Source organism: Parasteatoda tepidariorum, chromosome 2, assembly GCF_043381705.1.
Source record: "Parasteatoda tepidariorum isolate YZ-2023 chromosome 2, CAS_Ptep_4.0, whole genome shotgun sequence".
Lineage (NCBI taxonomy): Eukaryota > Metazoa > Arthropoda > Arachnida > Araneae > Theridiidae > Parasteatoda > Parasteatoda tepidariorum.
Window position 1 is genome coordinate 89,828,641 of NC_092205.1, and position 20,442 is coordinate 89,849,082.

At 33.1% G+C, this 20,442-nt stretch overlaps 1 protein-coding gene across 1 annotated transcript in view; it reads right to left on the bottom strand.

Moving 5' to 3' along the window:
* The window catches only part of LOC107444316 (uncharacterized), a 146,315-nt gene extending 128,417 nt beyond the window's left edge, over window positions 1-17,898 (bottom strand). Inside the window, exon 1 of the mRNA XM_021148137.3 lies at window positions 17,763-17,898. Coding sequence (XP_021003796.2) covers window positions 17,763-17,898 — 136 coding nt within the window. The remainder of the gene's footprint in view (window positions 1-17,762) is intronic.
* Between the last annotated feature and the right edge of the window lie 2,544 nt (window positions 17,899-20,442).

Sequence of the window (20,442 nt, forward strand, 5' to 3'; positions counted from 1 at the left end):
GAGAAATGTTTCACCAGCTAAAATACAATTTTCCTTTTTAAGATAAAGATACAAGATGGTAATTTCAATAGGGACTTCTCATTCATTAGTAGGTGTTTGGGATGAAGTTGAAAAATTAATCAAGTCTTGCTGCCAGTTATACATTGGAGTAAACAAAGGGTGTTTTACCCCTGTTTGACTTACTTCACTCGCACATCATTTAGTATGTGAAAAAGGGATAGAGTGATTTGTTTTTAGGTCAAGACTTTTTCGGATGGGATCAAATAATATTTTAGTTCCAACATGATTCACTAACATTGATTAATTTTTATGTAACTTTAAATGATATTTTTTTATGATACTAAGGTAGAAAGTTTTAATTATAATTATTTATTGATCATAAAACTGAGTTTATTTGATCAAAACGCTATACTACGCATTAAATACCATTAAAAAGCAAAATTTCACAAAAATTCAGAATTTAAGATTGAATATAGCACTCCCCTTTTAATTGAATTACCCGCTTAATAGCATAGATTTGGCTGAAACCGATGGTATTCCTTTAAGCGGGGTTGACTGTATATATATATATATATATATAATTTACTTATTATACATTACATTAATTATACAAGATTTACTTTCCTTTGGATAAGAAAGGTCCATATACTAGTAAAACAAAATGCGAAATTACGAAATAAATTAAGTTTCAGTTATGAATCTGGGTAACAAGATGACTGCGATAACATTTACAACATACTGAAATAGAATACATACTTTTAACGTCCGTTCTTCGCTTAATCATTAATTGACCTTACAACAACAATATGCAACTTATATATGGTATATTTTTTAATACTGCTGTGTAATTTGAGTCAAATTAAATCAATACATTCACTCAAAAAGCGTTGGCAACTAAACAATTCACTCCAAAGTGGTCATTTCATTCTCAATGGCAGCAAACGATATGAATACCACTGAAAGTTTAGACAATTCTCGAATATTGTGAGAATGAAATTAACAGTCTTTTGTGAACTTCCCTTAGTATTGATTTTCATGTGTTTCTGGCAACTTGTGGTGGAATTTTCATCATTATTTTACTCTCTGTATGTTCGAAACAAAGAGAATGAAATGGGACACTTATGAAACAGTTATTTCAGTTAACAGTTACAGTTAATTTGCGGAAATTATATTTTCTCGAAATTTCATCACAAATTCGACATTTTCATGATGTTTACAAACAATAATACTTACAAACGGTTTGATACTCAGTAATATTTGCAAACGATATCCTGGATCATAATTTTATGAATTATATATTAAGAATATTTAATGGACTTTTTTGAATGAAAATTGAATGAATCAAGTAACCAATTAAATGAAACTTCTTGGGAAAATGATACTTTCTGTTCAAACTTATTACTTTTCCTTATTTAACCTTTATTTTACTGAAAATGAATTCGAAAGCTAGATTTTTCAGAATCTATGTTTCCTCGAAATTTAGTGGAAAAAAGTTGGGATTTCCATAAATCCTTAATAATTTTTACAAAGGATATTTTGAATCGTAATTTTATAAATTTTCAAATTGAATAAATGATTTAGGGAGTTAAAGAACTAATTAAAAAATAATTTCTCGGCGAAACTTAAATCTTATTAAAACATTGATGCAAAACAATATTAAAATCGTATAAATTTCTGTTGAACGAATATTTTTTTAAATATAGTTCTACGGAAATTGTGTGCCTATACAAATAAAAATGCATATACTTTTAGATTTAAATAAATCTTAAAGAAGTTCCTAAAACAAATTTAGGTTGACTTTTCGGAAGACTAACTTTGAAATGAAGTGAAGACATCTGCTGATAATTGATTTTAGAAATTTCCAACAGCATTTATTAGTGTAATTTCCGTTAAGCGTAAGATATTTAATAATATTCGTATCAAAAAAATAGCGTGATATAAAAATAGTGTGATTAAAGAGATTCATTATCTATTTTTCGTAATGGATAGTTTAAATATTAGTTATGTGTGATTTTAAATACATAATTCCCGTTAACGCTCAGCTGCAGCAGCAGGGTCATTTTCGTTGCATTCCGCGAAGATTCGTACCCATCAAATTCGAAAAATTTGTTACGTTAGAACCGTTTTACTAAGCTAACGTTAAAAGTAGTTGCCAGGAATCGATACAAACTACGGTTTTTTTTAATATCGCACTACTCGCAACACTACTTAAAAAAAAAAAAAACGTTGCACACTACACTACAAGTTACAAAAAAATGTAGTGACTACAGTAGTAACACAATTTGTAGTGTGCTTCTTTCGACCACTGCTCTTGGCATTTCCGGCAAAATTAAAATTCCTAGTGCACTTTAGCATCCAAATAGAGTCTCGGTGCTGCCATCTAGTGTGGCAGAAACTAGACGTCCAAATTAACATGACCAACGGTATCTCACCCATTGTGGTGGTCCTGAAAGAGTGGATACCACCTCTGGAGAACGCACTAGGTCTGCTTATCGGCAAGACCGATTGTGCAGCTCATTGGAAATTAAAAAAAAAACTTTCGACCACTCGTTAAAGCAAAAAGCTTTAATAAGGCCTCACTTGAATTTTGAGTTAACTGATATATTGAGATAAATGAGTATAACGAACAAACTACTTATTCTAACTTCGTTTAGTCCCGCATTGGACTGATCGTTAAGACACGGTTCCCAGCAGATCACCGAAGTCAAGCATCACTGGTTGCAGTCAGTGTGCGGGTGGATGACCACTTGGATCAGTCTGCTTAGGGACCGAGGGTGTGCGGTATGGGTCCTCGTTAAACTGTTCTACCGTAAAGTTCTCGTCTTCGGGTGCAGGTCGTCGGGCTACCGAAGCGGGGGTGCCATCCCCTCTGCAGAGGATCAAAATTGTAATGGCATGTCTTGGGATCATCCTCAGGGATGTTTCCCAGACCATCGCCAATAGCCCATTGTGTGGCTCTAGTGCGACGCAAATGAACTACAACAACAACAACAACTAACTTCGTTTATGCACAGTTGGCAACAAAAATGGGATAGATTTTTAAATTAAGACGGAAAAAACTCGTTTGAATATGAAAGTGAGCATTATTTTTTTCTTCCTAACAAGTACAGCTATTTAAACAAAGTACTTCATACGTACCAATCACTTCATATTTTCCAAGCAAATCAGATTTGTTAGAGAGAAATTCCTATGTCAACAATTTAAAGACAGTGAAATGTCTCCTTTTGAAAACCCATATTATTTTTTCAAAAGGAGACTAAGTTTCCACTAAGTTACTAAGTTTCCACTAAACACACTTATCTCAACGATTTGAAAATTAAGCTCTTTCGATTGTATAATAATTAGAGCACAATATGTCATGAAAAGGAATCATCACAAAATTGGCATTTATTGAAATTTTATCAATAGCATTTGAGTATATTTATTCTTACTCTTCTAAATAAATAAATCATATAAAATTAGTTAAAATAGTATTGTTGTTTATTTATCAATTTATTTAATTAATTATGCCATTAACACGAACCATGAACTAGGCTTATACTACTTTAATCGGAGTTCACATATGCGCATTCACATATGTTGTTGTTGTTGTTAATTTACGTCGCACTAGAGCTGCACAATGGGCTATTGGCGACGGTCTGGGAAACATCCCGGAGGATGATCCGAAGACATGCCATCACAATTTTGATCCTCTGCGGAAGGGATGGCACCCCCGCTCCGGTAGCCCGACGACCTGCACGCGAAGTCGAGCACTTTACGGTAGCACAGTTTAACGAGGACCAATACCGCACACCCTCGGTCCCTACGCAGACTGATCCAAGTGGGTCACCCACCCGCACACTGACCGCAGCCAGTGATGCTTGACTTCGGTGATCTGATGAGAACCGTGTCTTGACGATCAGTCCACTGCGGGACCACATATGAACAGCCGACACAAGCCTTCCTGGAGGACTTTTGGATGGAACTGACCCACATTTGTGTTACAAGGAGAGGGAAACCACGAAGACCTCCTACGGTTAGCAAGGGAACTCTAACCCATGATCCATCTACCACTGAGGATATTTTACGGCAGCACCATGGTCGGTGTGAGCCGGATGAGGAATTCGTATCTACCAGCCTTCGCTGGGATTCGAACCCGGTTCACTCACTGGGAGGCGAGCGCTCTGTACCCTGAGCCACCACGGGCTCTGTTAGGGAGTATAGGTAGAAATATGTAGTGTACAAAAATAGCATAAGACTTTTTCTTTGTAATGAGCAAAATAATTTTGATGGTGGTTGCCCACATATGTTTGCTTTATAATCACTACAAGTTGAAATTCAAGCAAGAAAGATGCATAAAATGATATTAGTTTTTTACTTATCGTTAGTCATACTAAGAATTAATAAAAAATATCTTCGGTTTTTATTTAATATTAACATTTTTATGGTGAATTAGAAACTTGTCCATAATAACGGAAATCTCATAATAACTGGTCATGCTACTGTACCTTCTTTATGGTAATTTTTTTTAACCTTTATATAATTCATATTTTTTTTTTTTTTAAAGTAGTTAATAAAGAGAGATTCTGTTTTAAAATTTTTTTCATATTTAAGGGTTTTCAAATAGGAGAAACTGGCGCAAAACAATCTAACAAAGAACAATGGTTGAAACAAAATTTTATTAGCATAACAAGAAAAAGATCAACAATCGTTCAACTTTTTGAGACTTCTAGCTCCCTTGCGAGTTTAGAATCTGACGAAAAGTTGATCAGCGGGGTAAACAGATAGCCGGGGCAGAAAAAGGGGTTAACACAAGCGGGATCATTAAAAGCGTGGGGAAAAGGCGGGATCTGTCCAAATAGGTTAATCGATTTCCTTATCTCGGAGTTGCAGCTCGTTATAAAGTTGGTAAACAGACAGCTGCGGGACATGGTCATCATTCCACTGCTGCCACCATCACAATAGAAAAACAACCTCTTTCCGCTACAAGACGAGCCTTAAGAGGTGGAATGCGGTGAAAAATAAATTTTACTTGTTCTGAGTTGGCGGAGATTAATATTAAAACTAATCATAAGCTACTCTCGCATTGAGGTGGAACTGTGTGTTAATTCGTTAATTGATACGTTCTTCTTTTAATTAATTGGTTAGGGAATTATATACTGGGTAGTACTGATTTAAAAAAAATATTTTAAAAACAATTCACAAATTTAAAAATACAATAACGATAGGTGAGTTTATCTACAAACATACATACATATATATATATATATATGCCNATATATATATATATATATATACAGTCTCTGGATCTTTATATTTAAATTCTCATACATTTATCTAGAATTCATTTTTGATTGTTTATTTAACCAAATGAAGTTTTTAGAAAGGTTATATGTTTTGAAGGGAATTTTATAGCATATAATGAAACACTTTATGTTGTATGATTTTTTTTTCCATTTTAAAATGCAATTTTAGTGCTTATAAAAGTTAAGCAGCTGTAATAGCACTGAATTTAATTAGAATAGAATAGATGACAAAGGTTTCTTTTTTCCATGCAGCATCCATAATTGTTGGGTTTTATAAGAAAATACTTGCATTCTTAATTTTTTTTCCCACTCCTTTTGGAGAAAATCTGACTGAAGCAAAAGTCCAACATCTAGAATAGACTTTAATCGACAGAGTCAAGAAAAACATTCCAAATATTTTTTTTTTAAAAAAAATAAAAAAACGGTGTTACATAAACCGTGTTCCGTAAAATTCTTTCGCATACTTTATCTCAAAAATAGGCTAAAATAGTTGAGAAAACTGTTAAGAATATTTCGTACGTGAGATAAGAAAGATGAAAAGCGAAAGAACATTTTCAAAGAGTTTTGAATCCAGTTACAATAAAAATGGATTTTTGCAAGCATGCCTTATATTTTTCTTGAAAAGATAGTATGAAACAGAAATATTTGAGAGTTTATAATCATTTCAATTAGAATATTAACCTTGCCTATTTTATTAAAGCGGTATTGTGAAGAAACTAGATTTTATAAGCGGCGATTTTTTTTGCAATTAAATTTCAATTCGATAAATCTGAAATAAACAACTTTCAGGATTTCTGAATAATTTCACTAAAGAATAAGTTGTAATTATATTACAGTGAGCTTTTATTCTTATAGCCAACCTATTTTTACCAAACGGTGATACTGAGCGAAGTAAAACCATATGTCGTTGTAAATGGCAGAAATTGGTGGTTGCTGACTTCCACCGGTGAATGTTGAAATTCTCATAGTCGCTTTGGTAAATGTCTGAAATATATTCTAGGTCTAGTTAAGTGCCACTGCCCGGTATACCCTACCCTGATTTTTATTTTATTTTATAACTGTCGCTGAGCAGCAGACCCAATTTTCGGGTTTACGTCTACTAATGTTAAACTCCGTAGCCTTATAATTTTGAACCCAATCCAGAAGACAAGGGAACTCCTGGACCAAGTATTGGGAGAAATTTGCCTTCGAGGAGTACTTTTCGATGGAACTAATCAGTAACTACGTTACGTGAAGAGGAAAACCACGAAAACCTCCAGCGGTAAGCCTGACGGCTAGGGAACTCAAACCCATGATCCGTTTAGCACTGAGGATATTTTACGTCATCACTGTGGTCGGTGCAAGGCAGATGCGGAATTCGTATCGACCAGCCATCTCTGGGATTCGAACCCGGTTCACCTCATTGGAAGGCGATCTCTCTATCCCCTGAGACATCACGGCTCATCTTACAATGATGCTATTTTAAGGTTTATTGCCACTACCCGACATACATTTGCCGGTATGCCCTACATTAATGTTTCTTAAAGTTCAGGAGCCACTGCCCAGTTCGCATTTAACCGGTACTCCGAACACTGATGTTCCTCCTAATCTATCCTCAGGAGATATTAAAATATCGAATAAATATAATAATATCAACTCGGATATAACAAATATTTCGGACATTCATCAAAAGCGACTATGTGATTGTTGTCATTCCACGGTGAAAGTCGACATTCGCTTGATTTCGGTCATTCACCGTAACACATACACCAGATACCGTCGTAAATTTTCGGGGTTGATACGAGAACGAAACCGACTAGTACTCATAACAGCAGAAATGTTTTTAAACTTCTTAGTAAATGCTATAGATAGTTCATGCATCGCATGAAATGGTTGTAACAATTATGAATCAAGCATATTTCAATTCAGATCTTATAATTGAGAAGAGAAGGTAACAATAATATTTCTTTTAATTTAAACTAGTGGGCTGCGCCCCCTGCACGCTAACGCTCGCCAACCCCAGAAAATTGCTGCGCTATCTTATATGGTTTGCTTTGCAAACCAAGCTCTCTTCGCTCGCTACTAACTTAGGTACATTGCAAATGCACAAAATTCTAAGAATTCAAAACAATCATTCGAATCCATATAATAACTTTTTTTTAAAAAAAATTTACATCTTTTTAGTAAATACTAAGTCATTAAAATAAATTTGAATTCAAATAAATAACATGCAATTCGTTAAACCTATTAGAAATGTGCTATAGTATAATTCGTGATATAAATCAAAAAATCGTCAAATAAATTTGTAATATATATATTAATATTCGTGAAAAAAAAAAGCTTTCGACAAAATACTAAAATAAAGATCTATCGACGAAGACTACTCATTTCTGCTTAGCTTAATAGTATGAGATTGCCGCAGCTGATGCTCTCTGGTTATTTCAGTTTCCGTTTTTAAAAGCACTATATGTTGAGCCACCTCAACTAGATTTGGCATGTGACATTTTTAGCGGCAATCATTGGTTGATTCGCTGTGTAAGAGAAATAGTAACGTAAACAAAACAAAGCAAACGTTGCCACCGGCGGAAAAGAAATACTGCCAAAATTTGGGAGCCACGTAAGAGAATTATATATATTAGATAAATAAAATAAGATAACTCAAATTTTACATCAAAATTAATTTAAAACACTTTCAAAACCTTTTTATGAAATGTAAAGTTCGTAGGTTTAAAAAACGAGTAAAAATTTTTAATTTTTTCGATAAATAAGGCTGTTGATTAATGCCTGTTACTTAATAAATTTAAAAGTTTTTAAAGTAAAAATTAGAAGTTAAGTTGTCAAAAGTTGTTTAAGTAAATAGTCACTCATAAAATAAACTTTTTTTTACAAAAAATATTTTTTAACTCGTGCGAAATATAAAATATAACTTGATGCATTTTAGAAATTTTAAATTACTATATGAAAAAACGATTATTATGTTTGTAAGTTTTTACAATTCTCTTCGATTTTCGTTTAATACGTTCACGCTGGGTGTTGCCCTGAAAGCGGGACGGAAAAGAGAAAATACTGGTAGAAGAACTATTTCAATATTAGATAATATTCGGGAGGAGTTAATCTATTCTCAACAATAAAAATTCACTGTAAGGAAATTTATCACGGCAAAGGAGCAATTCAATATAAAAATTGCATCCGTTAAAAACAATTGGTAGTTATGGATTTTTATTATTCCCGGAAAAAAACTAAACAATGAAATTTATTTGTTACCAGTTTTTACTCCGGTGCGCCGCCCGATGAGACAATCTAGCGTGACCGTGTGAACGTGCTAAATCAATTTTTTGATTGGAAAAGTAAAGTTTTTTCACAATGAATATTTCTTCCCTAACAAAATTAGCTGCACTAGACTACAATTAATACGAAATATTTTCGTTAAAATTTTTTTATATCACCTTCATATGAAGTTGTAGTTCATTTACGTCGCACTAGCGCTGCACGTCGCACTAGCGCTGCACAATTGGCAACGGTCAGGGAAACATCCCTGAGGATGATCCGAAGACATGCCATCACAACTTTGATCCTCTGCAGAGGGCATAGCATCCCCGCTTCGGTAGCCAAACGATCTGCACGAGAAGTCGAGCACTTTACGGTAGAACAGTTTAACGAGGACCCATACCGCACACCCTCGGTCCCTAAGCAGACTGATCCAAGTGATCACCCACCCGCACACTGACCGCAGCCAGTGATGCTTGACTTCGGTGATCTGCTGGGAACTGTGTCTTAACTATCAGTCCATTGCGGGACCACCTTCATATGAAGATGGCGTCGTTATAGCGATTAAAAACTATTTGATCAAACTACCATCCACTGTTGTCATGGAGGAAAGATATCCAAATAGCTCATATAAACAAATGTGCATAATTGTAAATCAGAAAAATTGATATTTTGTCTCAATGTTAGTTTCTGAGTTAACGTAGCGTTATCTTACTATGTATAATAAAAATCTAATGATGGTGCCGCAGTTTTCCATTGTTGTCAATACATTTTTATTGGCTGGAGAATCACATGGTAGGATCCAGTTTACCCTCATTAATTTTCATATTGGTTTGGTTGTCATTAGCATAAAATTGATATAAGTCAGTGGTTTCCAGCTGGCGGTCCGGGGCCGCTTTGTGGCTTACGAACTAAAATATATTAGTTGTCATTTTTTTTGGAAAATTTTCGTAAAAAATCAATATGGGTTTAGAATACTAAAACCTAATTTCTTTGTTTCCGTGAAATTTATCCTACCAACGATGCAAAAAAAGTTATTTCTCAGGTTTTGCATCCAAGAAAATATTTATTCAAATACAAAAATAATCGTGTATGTTGCTCTTTTTATTATTTCATTCTTTTGTATTTTGTGAATATAATTTAGCATGTGTGCATCAGAAATTTTCTCGAAGAAATTCTCCTATTTAACTTTTTGAAACCACTCATTTTGGACGAAAATATTTACAAACACATTTGTAAATTTTAAATTTAAATATCTATTCTCTGGTGGTTGAGGCAGACAAACCTCAATTTCGTCATTGAACATTTTGTGTGCTACTATGTGAGTTTTAATAGCAACCTTTTTAAAGTTTTATACCTTAACAATTAGATATCTGTTGCACATTAATGGTTTAATACATGGGTGCACATTAAAGTTTTTGTAGCCCGAATTTTTCATTATACAATTAAATATTTTTAAAAATCTACTTCGTATTTTAATTTGTAATTCAATACTTTTGTTTTGTACAACTTGGCAAAAATCTGACAATAATATTTAATGTTCTTTCAAACATAAAAGAGTTCTACATAAAATTTTGATAAAGATGCGGCCCGCCATTTGGTTTGTGTTTTTACTTGCGCCCCCCGGCCTCATGTAAGTTGGAAACCCCTGATATAAGTCATAAAGATATTGTTTTTCTATAAATATTTGTGCATCCCAAATTTAAAGATATTTTACTTGTACTGTTAATATTACGTTTCTGAGTGTGCTTGTTTTCTAAATTAAGAGTTTAAGAGGATTGTTTTTACTATTATTATTATTGTTAGAATAACGCAATTCTGCGTTAATATTCTAACAATAATCGGCTTCTGATCTAACTAACTGTTTTACAATTATTATTTTTTTTGACGCAAATTACATTAATATAGTATTATGAATTACGGTTAAAGATATTATTTAAATGACTTAGAACTTAACTTTAACTTTCATGCACAAAGTGATGAATCTAAAAATTGTATTCAAAATACACATTCGTTCATTTGGTAAGCAACAATATTGAATAGCAGTTGCGAATTCACCAAATTTGCTATAACAATATACTTATAATTTTGATTGTTATTTCAAAAAATGATTTCTTAGAATTATGTTCATTAATAGTTAATTAATGATTTATGTTCAATAATAGATCTTAATAGTATCACAAGAGAAATTTCTGGACGTGGGAAGTGGAGGCAGAAGTGTTCTTTTTAGTTCATATATTTTTAGTAGAATAATTTCAACTGTCCTATTCCAATAAACAGCAATTATTGCGATGCAATCATCGTAGTTGAGCCGCGATGGCTCAGGGGATAGAGCGTTCGCCTTCCAATGAGGCGAACCGGGTTCGAATCCCGATACGAATTCCGCATCCAGCTTGCACCGACCACTGTGCTGACATGAAATATCCTCAGTGGTAGACGGATCATGGGTTAGAGTCCCCTTGCCGTCAGGATAACCATGGCAGGTTCTCGTGGTCTTCCTCTCTATGTAACGCAAATGTGGATTAGCTCCATCAAAAAAGTCCTCCACGCAGGCAATTTTTCTCAATACTCGATCCAGGAGTTCCCTTGTCTTCTGGATTGGGTTACAAGGCTACGGAGTTGAAGATTAGTAGTCTTAAACCCATAAAATTGGGTCGGCTGTTCAACGACGGTTATAAAATAAAATATAAAATAAAATCATCGTAGTTGGTGAGCACCAGCAAACAGGGGGCTTAGTTCCCTAGATCTGAAATAATAAAATTCACTGAAAAATGACTAAGCGCAATTATTCAATTTTTTTAGCACTTCTTTCGCATTTATACACTTATTGACTCCTAGTTTGTGCCTTAAATTCTGCTACCTACTTTTTAATACAGTCCTATTATTAGAATCTCAGTTGTCCAAAATATTATGTTTTTCAATCTTCTTTGACTTATCCGGGTCACCAATGTGAGACTAGTAGTTATCGACAATGTCAACCTTCATCTATGAAAAGGTTACCCCGTCAAAGAATCGAGTTAACATGTCTTATATACTAGTGAATTGGAATTGGAATTTTGTCGTGGTAGACACACATTACAGTACTCCCCCACCAGAATTATGCCTGTGATAGACTTCGATTTACAGATTTCACTAGTTAATTCATTGCCGCTTTGTGAGAAGTTGGGAGAGCTGTATTAAGATCACCGTACATTTTTGTGCTGATCGTGAGAGCTGTATTAAGTTCACGGTCGTGGTCGCTCATGCGATGCCTTTAGCAGTCGAGTGTATACGTTGTACGTGATCGATACTGGGTGGCAACAGCGTGAAAAGGACAATGTCGCAGTCGCAAGTAGCAAGTCAACTGTACAATGTGGACCATACATGGAAGTAGTAGTGATCGTATCAAGTCTGCAGGTCACCTATGTGGAAATAGTAGTTATCGACAATGTCAACTTTCATCTATGAAAAAATCCCCCGCCATAGAATCGAGTTAACATGTCTTATATACTAGTGAATTGGAATTATATATTTGTAGTGGTAGATACACTACAAATACGTAATTCACCGGTGCTGGCTCCAAAATTACAGCGCCATTAACATCTGAAATGCCATCGATTTAGTCGGCTCTCTCGCATTTAATTTTCTTGAGTAAATTGTTGATTAACTTGAGATACATTTTTTATCGTAAAAGTAAAAATATNTATATACTAGTGAATTGGAATTATATATTTGTAGTGGTAGATACACTACAAATACGTTATTCACAAGTGTTGACTCTAAAATTACAGTACCATTAACATTTGAAATGTGATCGATTTAGTCGGCTCTCTCTCATTTAATTTTCTTGAGTAAATTGTTGATTAACTTTAGATAAACTTTTTATCGTAAAAGTAAAAATATACATTTTTATCGTAAAAAATATATATATACTTTTTTTCTGTACATTAAGAAACAGTAAAAGTCGCAACCGTTGTTTTGGGTATACAACTTTGCGTTACACTTTATATAAGATCCACTTAGGAGCTTTAAATTGCGAAGGATTGTGTAAAAATGTACAGGGAGTAACTCCGTGTATATTTTCCCCGGGAGTAAAAAAAAAAATTAAAGTTTAATAATAAGTTTGAATACCTAAAAATGTAACGTAATTTAAATTTGATTTGATCACTTGAGCCATTTTTATTTAATAACTAATTATTTTTTTGTTGCAATATTTCAATTTGTTCGGAAGTTAACATAATTGTAAGTGTTATTTCGCGAATTTTTCTGACTTGAATTAAATAACAACTATTTAGCCATTATTGCGCGAAAATTTATTTATCTACCTCGAGATCATTATTTTATAAGCACGTACTTGGGTTGATGTCAAAAGTAGTATAAAAGAGAGGAAAGAATGTTACCAGCTATTACTCTTAACTTTTATATTGAAATTTTAAAAAATATATATATAAATCTTAATTGAAAATCATTTCCTAATTGAACTGTTATAATGATATGCGTCTTTCAGGGATGGAACAACAGCTTAACCATTTTATAGCAGAAAAACCGTGTTTTGGAGCATGTAAATTTGGTTTTTGATTTCAAATAATTTTTATCATCGAATCTGCATATTCCTTGCAAAATGATATTATTGAACAAATTTGAGATTATAAATTTACATTTAATAACATAATTAACAGAATTCGAAAAAAAAAATCTTTATAAAGTAAAAAAGATGTAACGAAAACCCAACAAAGAATTAAATAAATATATAACTGAAAAACTTACTCAGTGAGTTTCAAGCAGAAGCAAAATCTAAAAGAGGCTTAAATCATATTTTAAAAAAATAATAAAAAATATGCCAATAATATTTTAAGAAACTAAATAAAATTCCTAATTTAAAAATGAAACTTTATTTACTATACTGTTTATATTTCCCATAAGAACAATCATCTATAATATATTACATCATCAAATATATTACATCATCAAATTCACTCTAGAAGCATTCTGGGGAGCGCGACGCCCAGTTAGCCCTTTGGATGAAATATTTCCTCATTACGTGTCCTTTGTTTCTGATTATACGGCCCAATATATTTTTTAAAAAAAGGCCAATTTTAGATGATTTTCTTCTTAACACAAATGATTTTTTTTTAAAAGTACTTTTTGCAGTTAAAAATCATTTTTTTAACACGATTTTTCAAATTTCAATATTTTTAATACAATCTTATTGCGACACGCAAATTTCGAAATTAAATTTAATATTTTTCTTTTTTTTTTGAAGTTTTACTTCTTATGCGACTTCCAACAATTTTGCGTTAAAAGTTTAACGCTACATTTTTATTTGCCGGGAAATCACGTGGTAGGATCCAGTTTTCATTCATTCATTTCCATATTGTTTTGGTTCTCACTAATAATAAAAGTATTGTTTTGCTATAAATATTTTTTTAGTTTGTTTTGATACACATTGATTCAATAGGGCAGTATTTTTTTATTTTCAAATTTAGTGGATAACAATTGTAAAAAATGAGCGAAAACAATCCCACCGATAATGCGACGGAATTAAGCAGGTTATGTGAAGGTACGTCTCTTGTGAATATCAATTGATTGTTAGGTTTTCTCTTTTGAAATTACATTATGACGCATTCACATACATTATTAATACAAATACATTTTCCATGGCGAGACGATGAGGCAACCACAAGCACTTCCACTGGTTCAAGAGGTCCACGAGGGAAAAATGCACANAAGAAGAAGTACACGGTCCCACCATTTTTCCATGAAATCCAGTATAACTCCAATTTATCTAATAAATTTTCAGTAATCCAGTATAACTCCAATTATTTAATAAATTGACGAACTAATAAACATTTAAGTTCGTCTTTACAATTTAAAATTCTATTTTTTTTTTCTTCTTTATAAACTCAATGCAATGATTAAAAAGTAACATACAATCTCACAGGAATAACACGCTCACTGTTGCATAAAAATAAGAAGTTTGCCTTTAAAAAGGTTTTTTTATGTAATTATTTTTTAAAAAAAGGGTTTAAACACGTGACACAAAGAGTGGAATCACCTCGTATGAGAGATGCGGCAAGAATTAAGAAGAAGTACACGGTCCCACCATTTTTCCATGAAATCCAGTATAACTCCAATTTATCTAATAAATTTTCAGTAATCCAGTATAACTCCAATTATTTAATAAATTGACGAACTAATAAACATTTAAGTTCGTCTTTACAATTTAAAATTCTATTTTTTTTTTCTTCTTTATAAACTCAATGCAATGATTAAAAAGTAACATACAATCTCACAGGAATAACACGCTCACTGTTGCATAAAAATAAGAAGTTTGCCTTTAAAAAGGTTTTTTTATGTAATTATTTTTTAAAAAAAGGGTTTAAACACGTGACACAAAGAGTGGAATCACCTCGTATGAGAGATGCGGCAAGAATTAAGAAGAAGTACACGGTCCCACCATTTTTCCATGAAATCCAGTATAACTCCAATTTATCTAATAAATTTTCAGTAATCCAGTATAACTCCAATTATTTAATAAATTGACGAACTAATAAACATTTAAGTTCGTCTTTACAATTTAAAATTCTATTTTTTTTTTCTTCTTTATAAACTCAATGCAATGATTAAAAAGTAACATACAATCTCACAGGAATAACACGCTCACTGTTGCATAAAAATAAGAAGTTTGCCTTTAAAAAGGTTTTTTTATGTAATTATTTTTTAAAAAAAGGGTTTAAACACGTGACACAAAGAGTGGAATCACCTCGTATGAGAGATGCGGCAAGAATTAAGAAGAAGTACACGGTCCCACCATTTTTCCATGAAATCCAGTATAACTCCAATTTATCTAATAAATTTTCAGTAATCCAGTATAACTCCAATTATTTAATAAATTGACGAACTAATAAACATTTAAGTTCGTCTTTACAATTTAAAATTCTATTTTTTTTTTCTTCTTTATAAACTCAATGCAATGATTAAAAAGTAACATACAATCTCACAGGAATAACACGCTCACTGTTGCATAAAAATAAGAAGTTTGCCTTTAAAAAGGTTTTTTTATGTAATTATTTTTTAAAAAAAGGGTTTAAACACGTGACACAAAGAGTGGAATCACCTCGTATGAGAGATGCGGCAAGAATTAAGAAGAAGTACACGGTCCCACCATTTTTCCATGAAATCCAGTATAACTCCAATTTATCTAATAAATTTTCAGTAATCCAGTATAACTCCAATTATTTAATAAATTGACGAACTAATAAACATTTAAGTTCGTCTTTACAATTTAAAATTCTATTTTTTTTTTCTTCTTTATAAACTCAATGCAATGATTAAAAAGTAACATACAATCTCACAGGAATAACACGCTCACTGTTGCATAAAAATAAGAAGTTTGCCTTTAAAAAGGTTTTTTTATGTAATTATTTTTTAAAAAAAGGGTTTAAACACGTGACACAAAGAGTGGAATCACCTCGTATGAGAGATGCGGCAAGAATTAAGAAGAAGTACACGGTCCCACCATTTTTCCATGAAATCCAGTATAACTCCAATTTATCTAATAAATTTTCAGTAATCCAGTATAACTCCAATTATTTAATAAATTGACGAACTAATAAACATTTAAGTTCGTCTTTACAATTTAAAATTCTATTTTTTTTTTCTTCTTTATAAACTCAATGCAATGATTAAAAAGTAACATACAATCTCACAGGAATAACACGCTCACTGTTGCATAAAAATAAGAAGTTTGCCTTTAAAAAGGTTTTTTTATGTAATTATTTTTTAAAAAAAGGGTTTAAACACGTGACACAAAGAGTGGAATCACCTCGTATGAGAGATGCGGCAAGAATTAAGAAGAAGTACACGGTCCCACCATTTTTCCATGAAATCCAGTATAACTCCAATTTATCTAATAAATTTGCAGTAATCCAGTATAACTCCAATTATTTAATAAATTGACGAACTAATAAACATTTAAGTTCGTCTTTACAATTTAAAATTCTATTTTTTTTTTCTTCTTTATAAACTCAATGCAATGATTAAAAAGTAACATACAATCTCACAGGAATAACACGCTCACTGTTGCATAAAAATAAGAAGTTTGCCTTTAAAAAGGTTTTTTTATGTAATTATTTTTTAAAAAAAGGGTTTAAACACGTGACACAAAGAGTGGAATCACCTCGTATGAGAGATGCGGCAAGAATTAAGAAGAAGTACACGGTCCCACCATTTTTCCATGAAATCCAGTATAACTCCAATTTATCTAATAAATTTGCAGTAATCCAGTATAACTCCAATTATTTAATAAATTGACGAACTAATAAACATTTAAGTTCGTCTTTACAATTTAAAATTCTATTTTTTTTTCTTCTTTATAAACTCAATGCAATGATTAAAAAGTAACATACAATCTCACAGGAATAACACGCACACTGTTGCATAAAAATAAGAAGTTTGCCTTTAAAAAGGTTTTTTTATGTAATTATTTTTTAAAAAAAGAGGGTTTAAACACGCGACACAACGTGCGGATTCACCTCGCATGAAAGATGCGACAAGAATTTAAAAGAAGCACACGATCCCACCATTTTTCTATTGCATCCTGTATAATTCCAATTTATCTAATAAATTAGCATTTTTTTAAAGAAATAATATTCCTGCGTATCATGTGAGGATATAAACATTTAAATTTGTCTTTACAATTAAAAATTCTATTTTTTTTTCTTCTTTATTAACTCAATGCAATGATTAAAAAATAACATACAATCTCATGGAAATAACACTCACGCTATTGCATAAGAATAAAAAGTTTGCTTTTAAAAATGCTTTTTTATATAATGATTTTTTTTTTAAAAAAAAAAGGGCTTAAGCACGTGACACAAAGTGCGGATTCACCTCGTATGAGAGATGCGGCGAAAATTAAAAAGAATTAAAGAGAAACGCACGATCCCACCAGTTTTCCATGGCAACCAGCATTACTCAAATTTATTTAATGAATTTGCATTTAAAAAAAAATCACTTTTTGCCTGTCACATGAGAATTAGACCTTTAAGTTTGTCTTTACAATTTCAAAAACTCGATTTTTTTTCTTTCTTCTTTATAAACTTAATAATATGATTAAAAAGTAACATACAATCTCATGGGAATAACCCGCACTGTTGCATAAAAATAAAAAGTTTGCTTTTAAGAATGCTTTTTTTCATATAATGATTAAAAAAAAAGGCTTTAAACACGTGAGAGAAAGTGGGGACTCACCTCGTATGAGAGATGCGGCAAGAAGCAGCAACAGTTGAAGCAGGGGAGGCATCCGACGTCCGTAGCTGGCAATCGTCGGAACTGCTCTGTCTCTCTCCCCTACAATATCGCCTGCTCCCCCATCGCTACTCACCATCCCCCAACCCCCACTCTACAACTTTCTGTGATAATGTATTCGAAAAACGTCGGACTTTAACAGTCACCGTTGTTGATTTTAGTATTTCATAGTGAATGGTAAAGAAATAAGTTCATTAATGGGCGAACCATCGACCATGGGCGAATGTTATACAGGTGAAAAAGCTCTACACGATACAAATCAGCTGTTCACAGTAACTTTCAAGTCTACAATACAAATTCATAAGACCGGGATAGCCTGGTCGGTAGGGCACTGGGCCCATCTCCAAGAGCTCGTGAGTTCGATCACCGTCAGCCGAAGACTCCCCGTGCAGTAAATGGTGACTGATGCACGTTAAATCTGTCGAATCACAAAGTCCTCCATGTTCCAGTAACAAATCAATACCTCTGGGGATACTGATCCAGGAGTTTCCTTGTCTTCTGGATTGGTTCAAAATTACAAGGCAACGGAGTTAAACATTAGTAGTCGTAAACGCAAAATTGGGTTTCTGTTCAACGATGGATAAAATAAAATAAATACAAATTCAAGGGCCGTGGAGGCTCAGGGGATAGAGCGTTGGCCTTCCAATGCGGCGAACCGGGTTCGAATCCCAGTGGATACGAATTCAGCATCCGGCTTGCACCGACCACAGTGCTGACGTGAAATATCCTCAGTGGTAGACGGATCATGGGTTAGAGTCCACTTGCCGTCAGCTGACCATGGGAGGATCTCGTGGTCTTCCTCTTCATGTAAAGCAAATGCGGGTTAACTCCATCAAAAAGTCCTCCACGAAGGCAAATTTCTCCCTATACTTGATCCAGGAGTTCCCTTGTCTTCTAAATTAGATTCAAAATTACAAGGCTACGGAGTTGAACATTAGTAGTCGTAAACCCAAAAATTGGGTCGGCTGTTCAACGGCGGATATATATAAAAAGAAAATACAAACTCATGCAATGGCTCAGGGGATAGAGGGTTCGCCTTCCAATGAGGTGAACCGGGGTTCGATCTCGGCGATGGCTGGTCGATACGAATTCCATATCCGGCTTGCACCGATCACAATGCGACTNCCTTGTCTTCTGTATTGGGTTCAAAATTACAAGGCAACGGAGTTGAACATTAGTTGTCGTAAACGCAAAATTGGGTCGGCTGTTCAACGACGAATATATATAAAAAGAAAATACAAATTAAAGGAGTCGCAATGACTCAGGGGATAGAGGGTTCGATCTCGGCGATGGCTGGTCGATACGAATTCCCCATCCGGCTTGCACCGATCACAATCTGACTTAAAATATCTTCAGTGGTAGACGGATCATGGGTTAGAGTCCCCTTGCCGTCAGGCTAACCGTGGGAGATTATCGAGGTCTTCCTCTCCATGTAACGCAAATGCAGGTTAGATCCATCAAAAAGTCCTCTACGAAGGCAAATTTCTACCAATATTTGATCCAGGAGTTCTCTTGTCTTCTGGATTGGGTTCAAAATTACAAGGCTACATAGTTGAAACCCAAAAATTTGATCGGCTGTTCAACGACGGTTATAAAAAAAATATACAAAGACAAAACCATAAATTAAGAGGATACCATACCCCGGAAGAAAGTTTCTGTCGCGAATTGTCTTTCTCCTTTTTTACTAATTTAAAAGAAGATTAAGAGATTGTTATTTTTTTTGGGGGGGGAGGGGGTTATTAAACGAAAGAAAGGGAGAATAAACATTTTAACAGTTTGTGTAATTTCATTAAAATTTAGAATCATATATATTTTATATTCATTTTTACAATATTGTTTGCTGAAATTATTCTTTTGTTAAATTTATTATATTCAATAAAATATTCTGTAAAAAATTCTCAAATGTGAAGCATACTTAAATTTTATTGAAATTGAACTTTATTTTTAAATGTGTGTAAAAGTCACGTTTTATTCTTCTAAATCAGTGGTTACCAGCCGGCGGGCCGCACCCCCATGAAGCCTTTTTTTGTGGCCCGCGAACTTAAATATATTTGTTGTCATTTTTCTGTGGACAATTTTCGTAAAAAATCTACATGGGTTCAAAATACTTTTCTTTCTTTAAAAAAAAGAAAAAATTCTTCATTTCTGTGAAATTTAACATACCAACAGTGCAAAAAAATTTATTTCTCAGGTTTTGCATCCAAGATAACATTTATTCAAGAAAATATTTATTATTATTTGTAATTCAATACTTTTGTTTTGAAAAAATTAATAAGAATGTGACAGTAATATTTAATGTTTCTTCAAACAATATAAAATTTTGACGAAGTTGCGGCCTGCCATTTGACTGATGTTTTTAATAGTGGCCCCCAGTCTCATGTAATTTGGAAACCCGTGTTCTAAATGTTTCACTTAAGCTGGATATTTATCTTATTAAAAAAATATTTCCTAATAAAATAATATAGAATAACAGATTTCATAATAAAAAGTCGTCGATTGGAACGCCCTTTTTGACATTCTGTGTGCTCCCCCCCCCCTCTGACCCCAGTTAGCAATTATTTGTTGATGTGCTCTCACTAAGTCGCTTTCGAATACTTAAGATCAGAATCTTCCAATCTACATT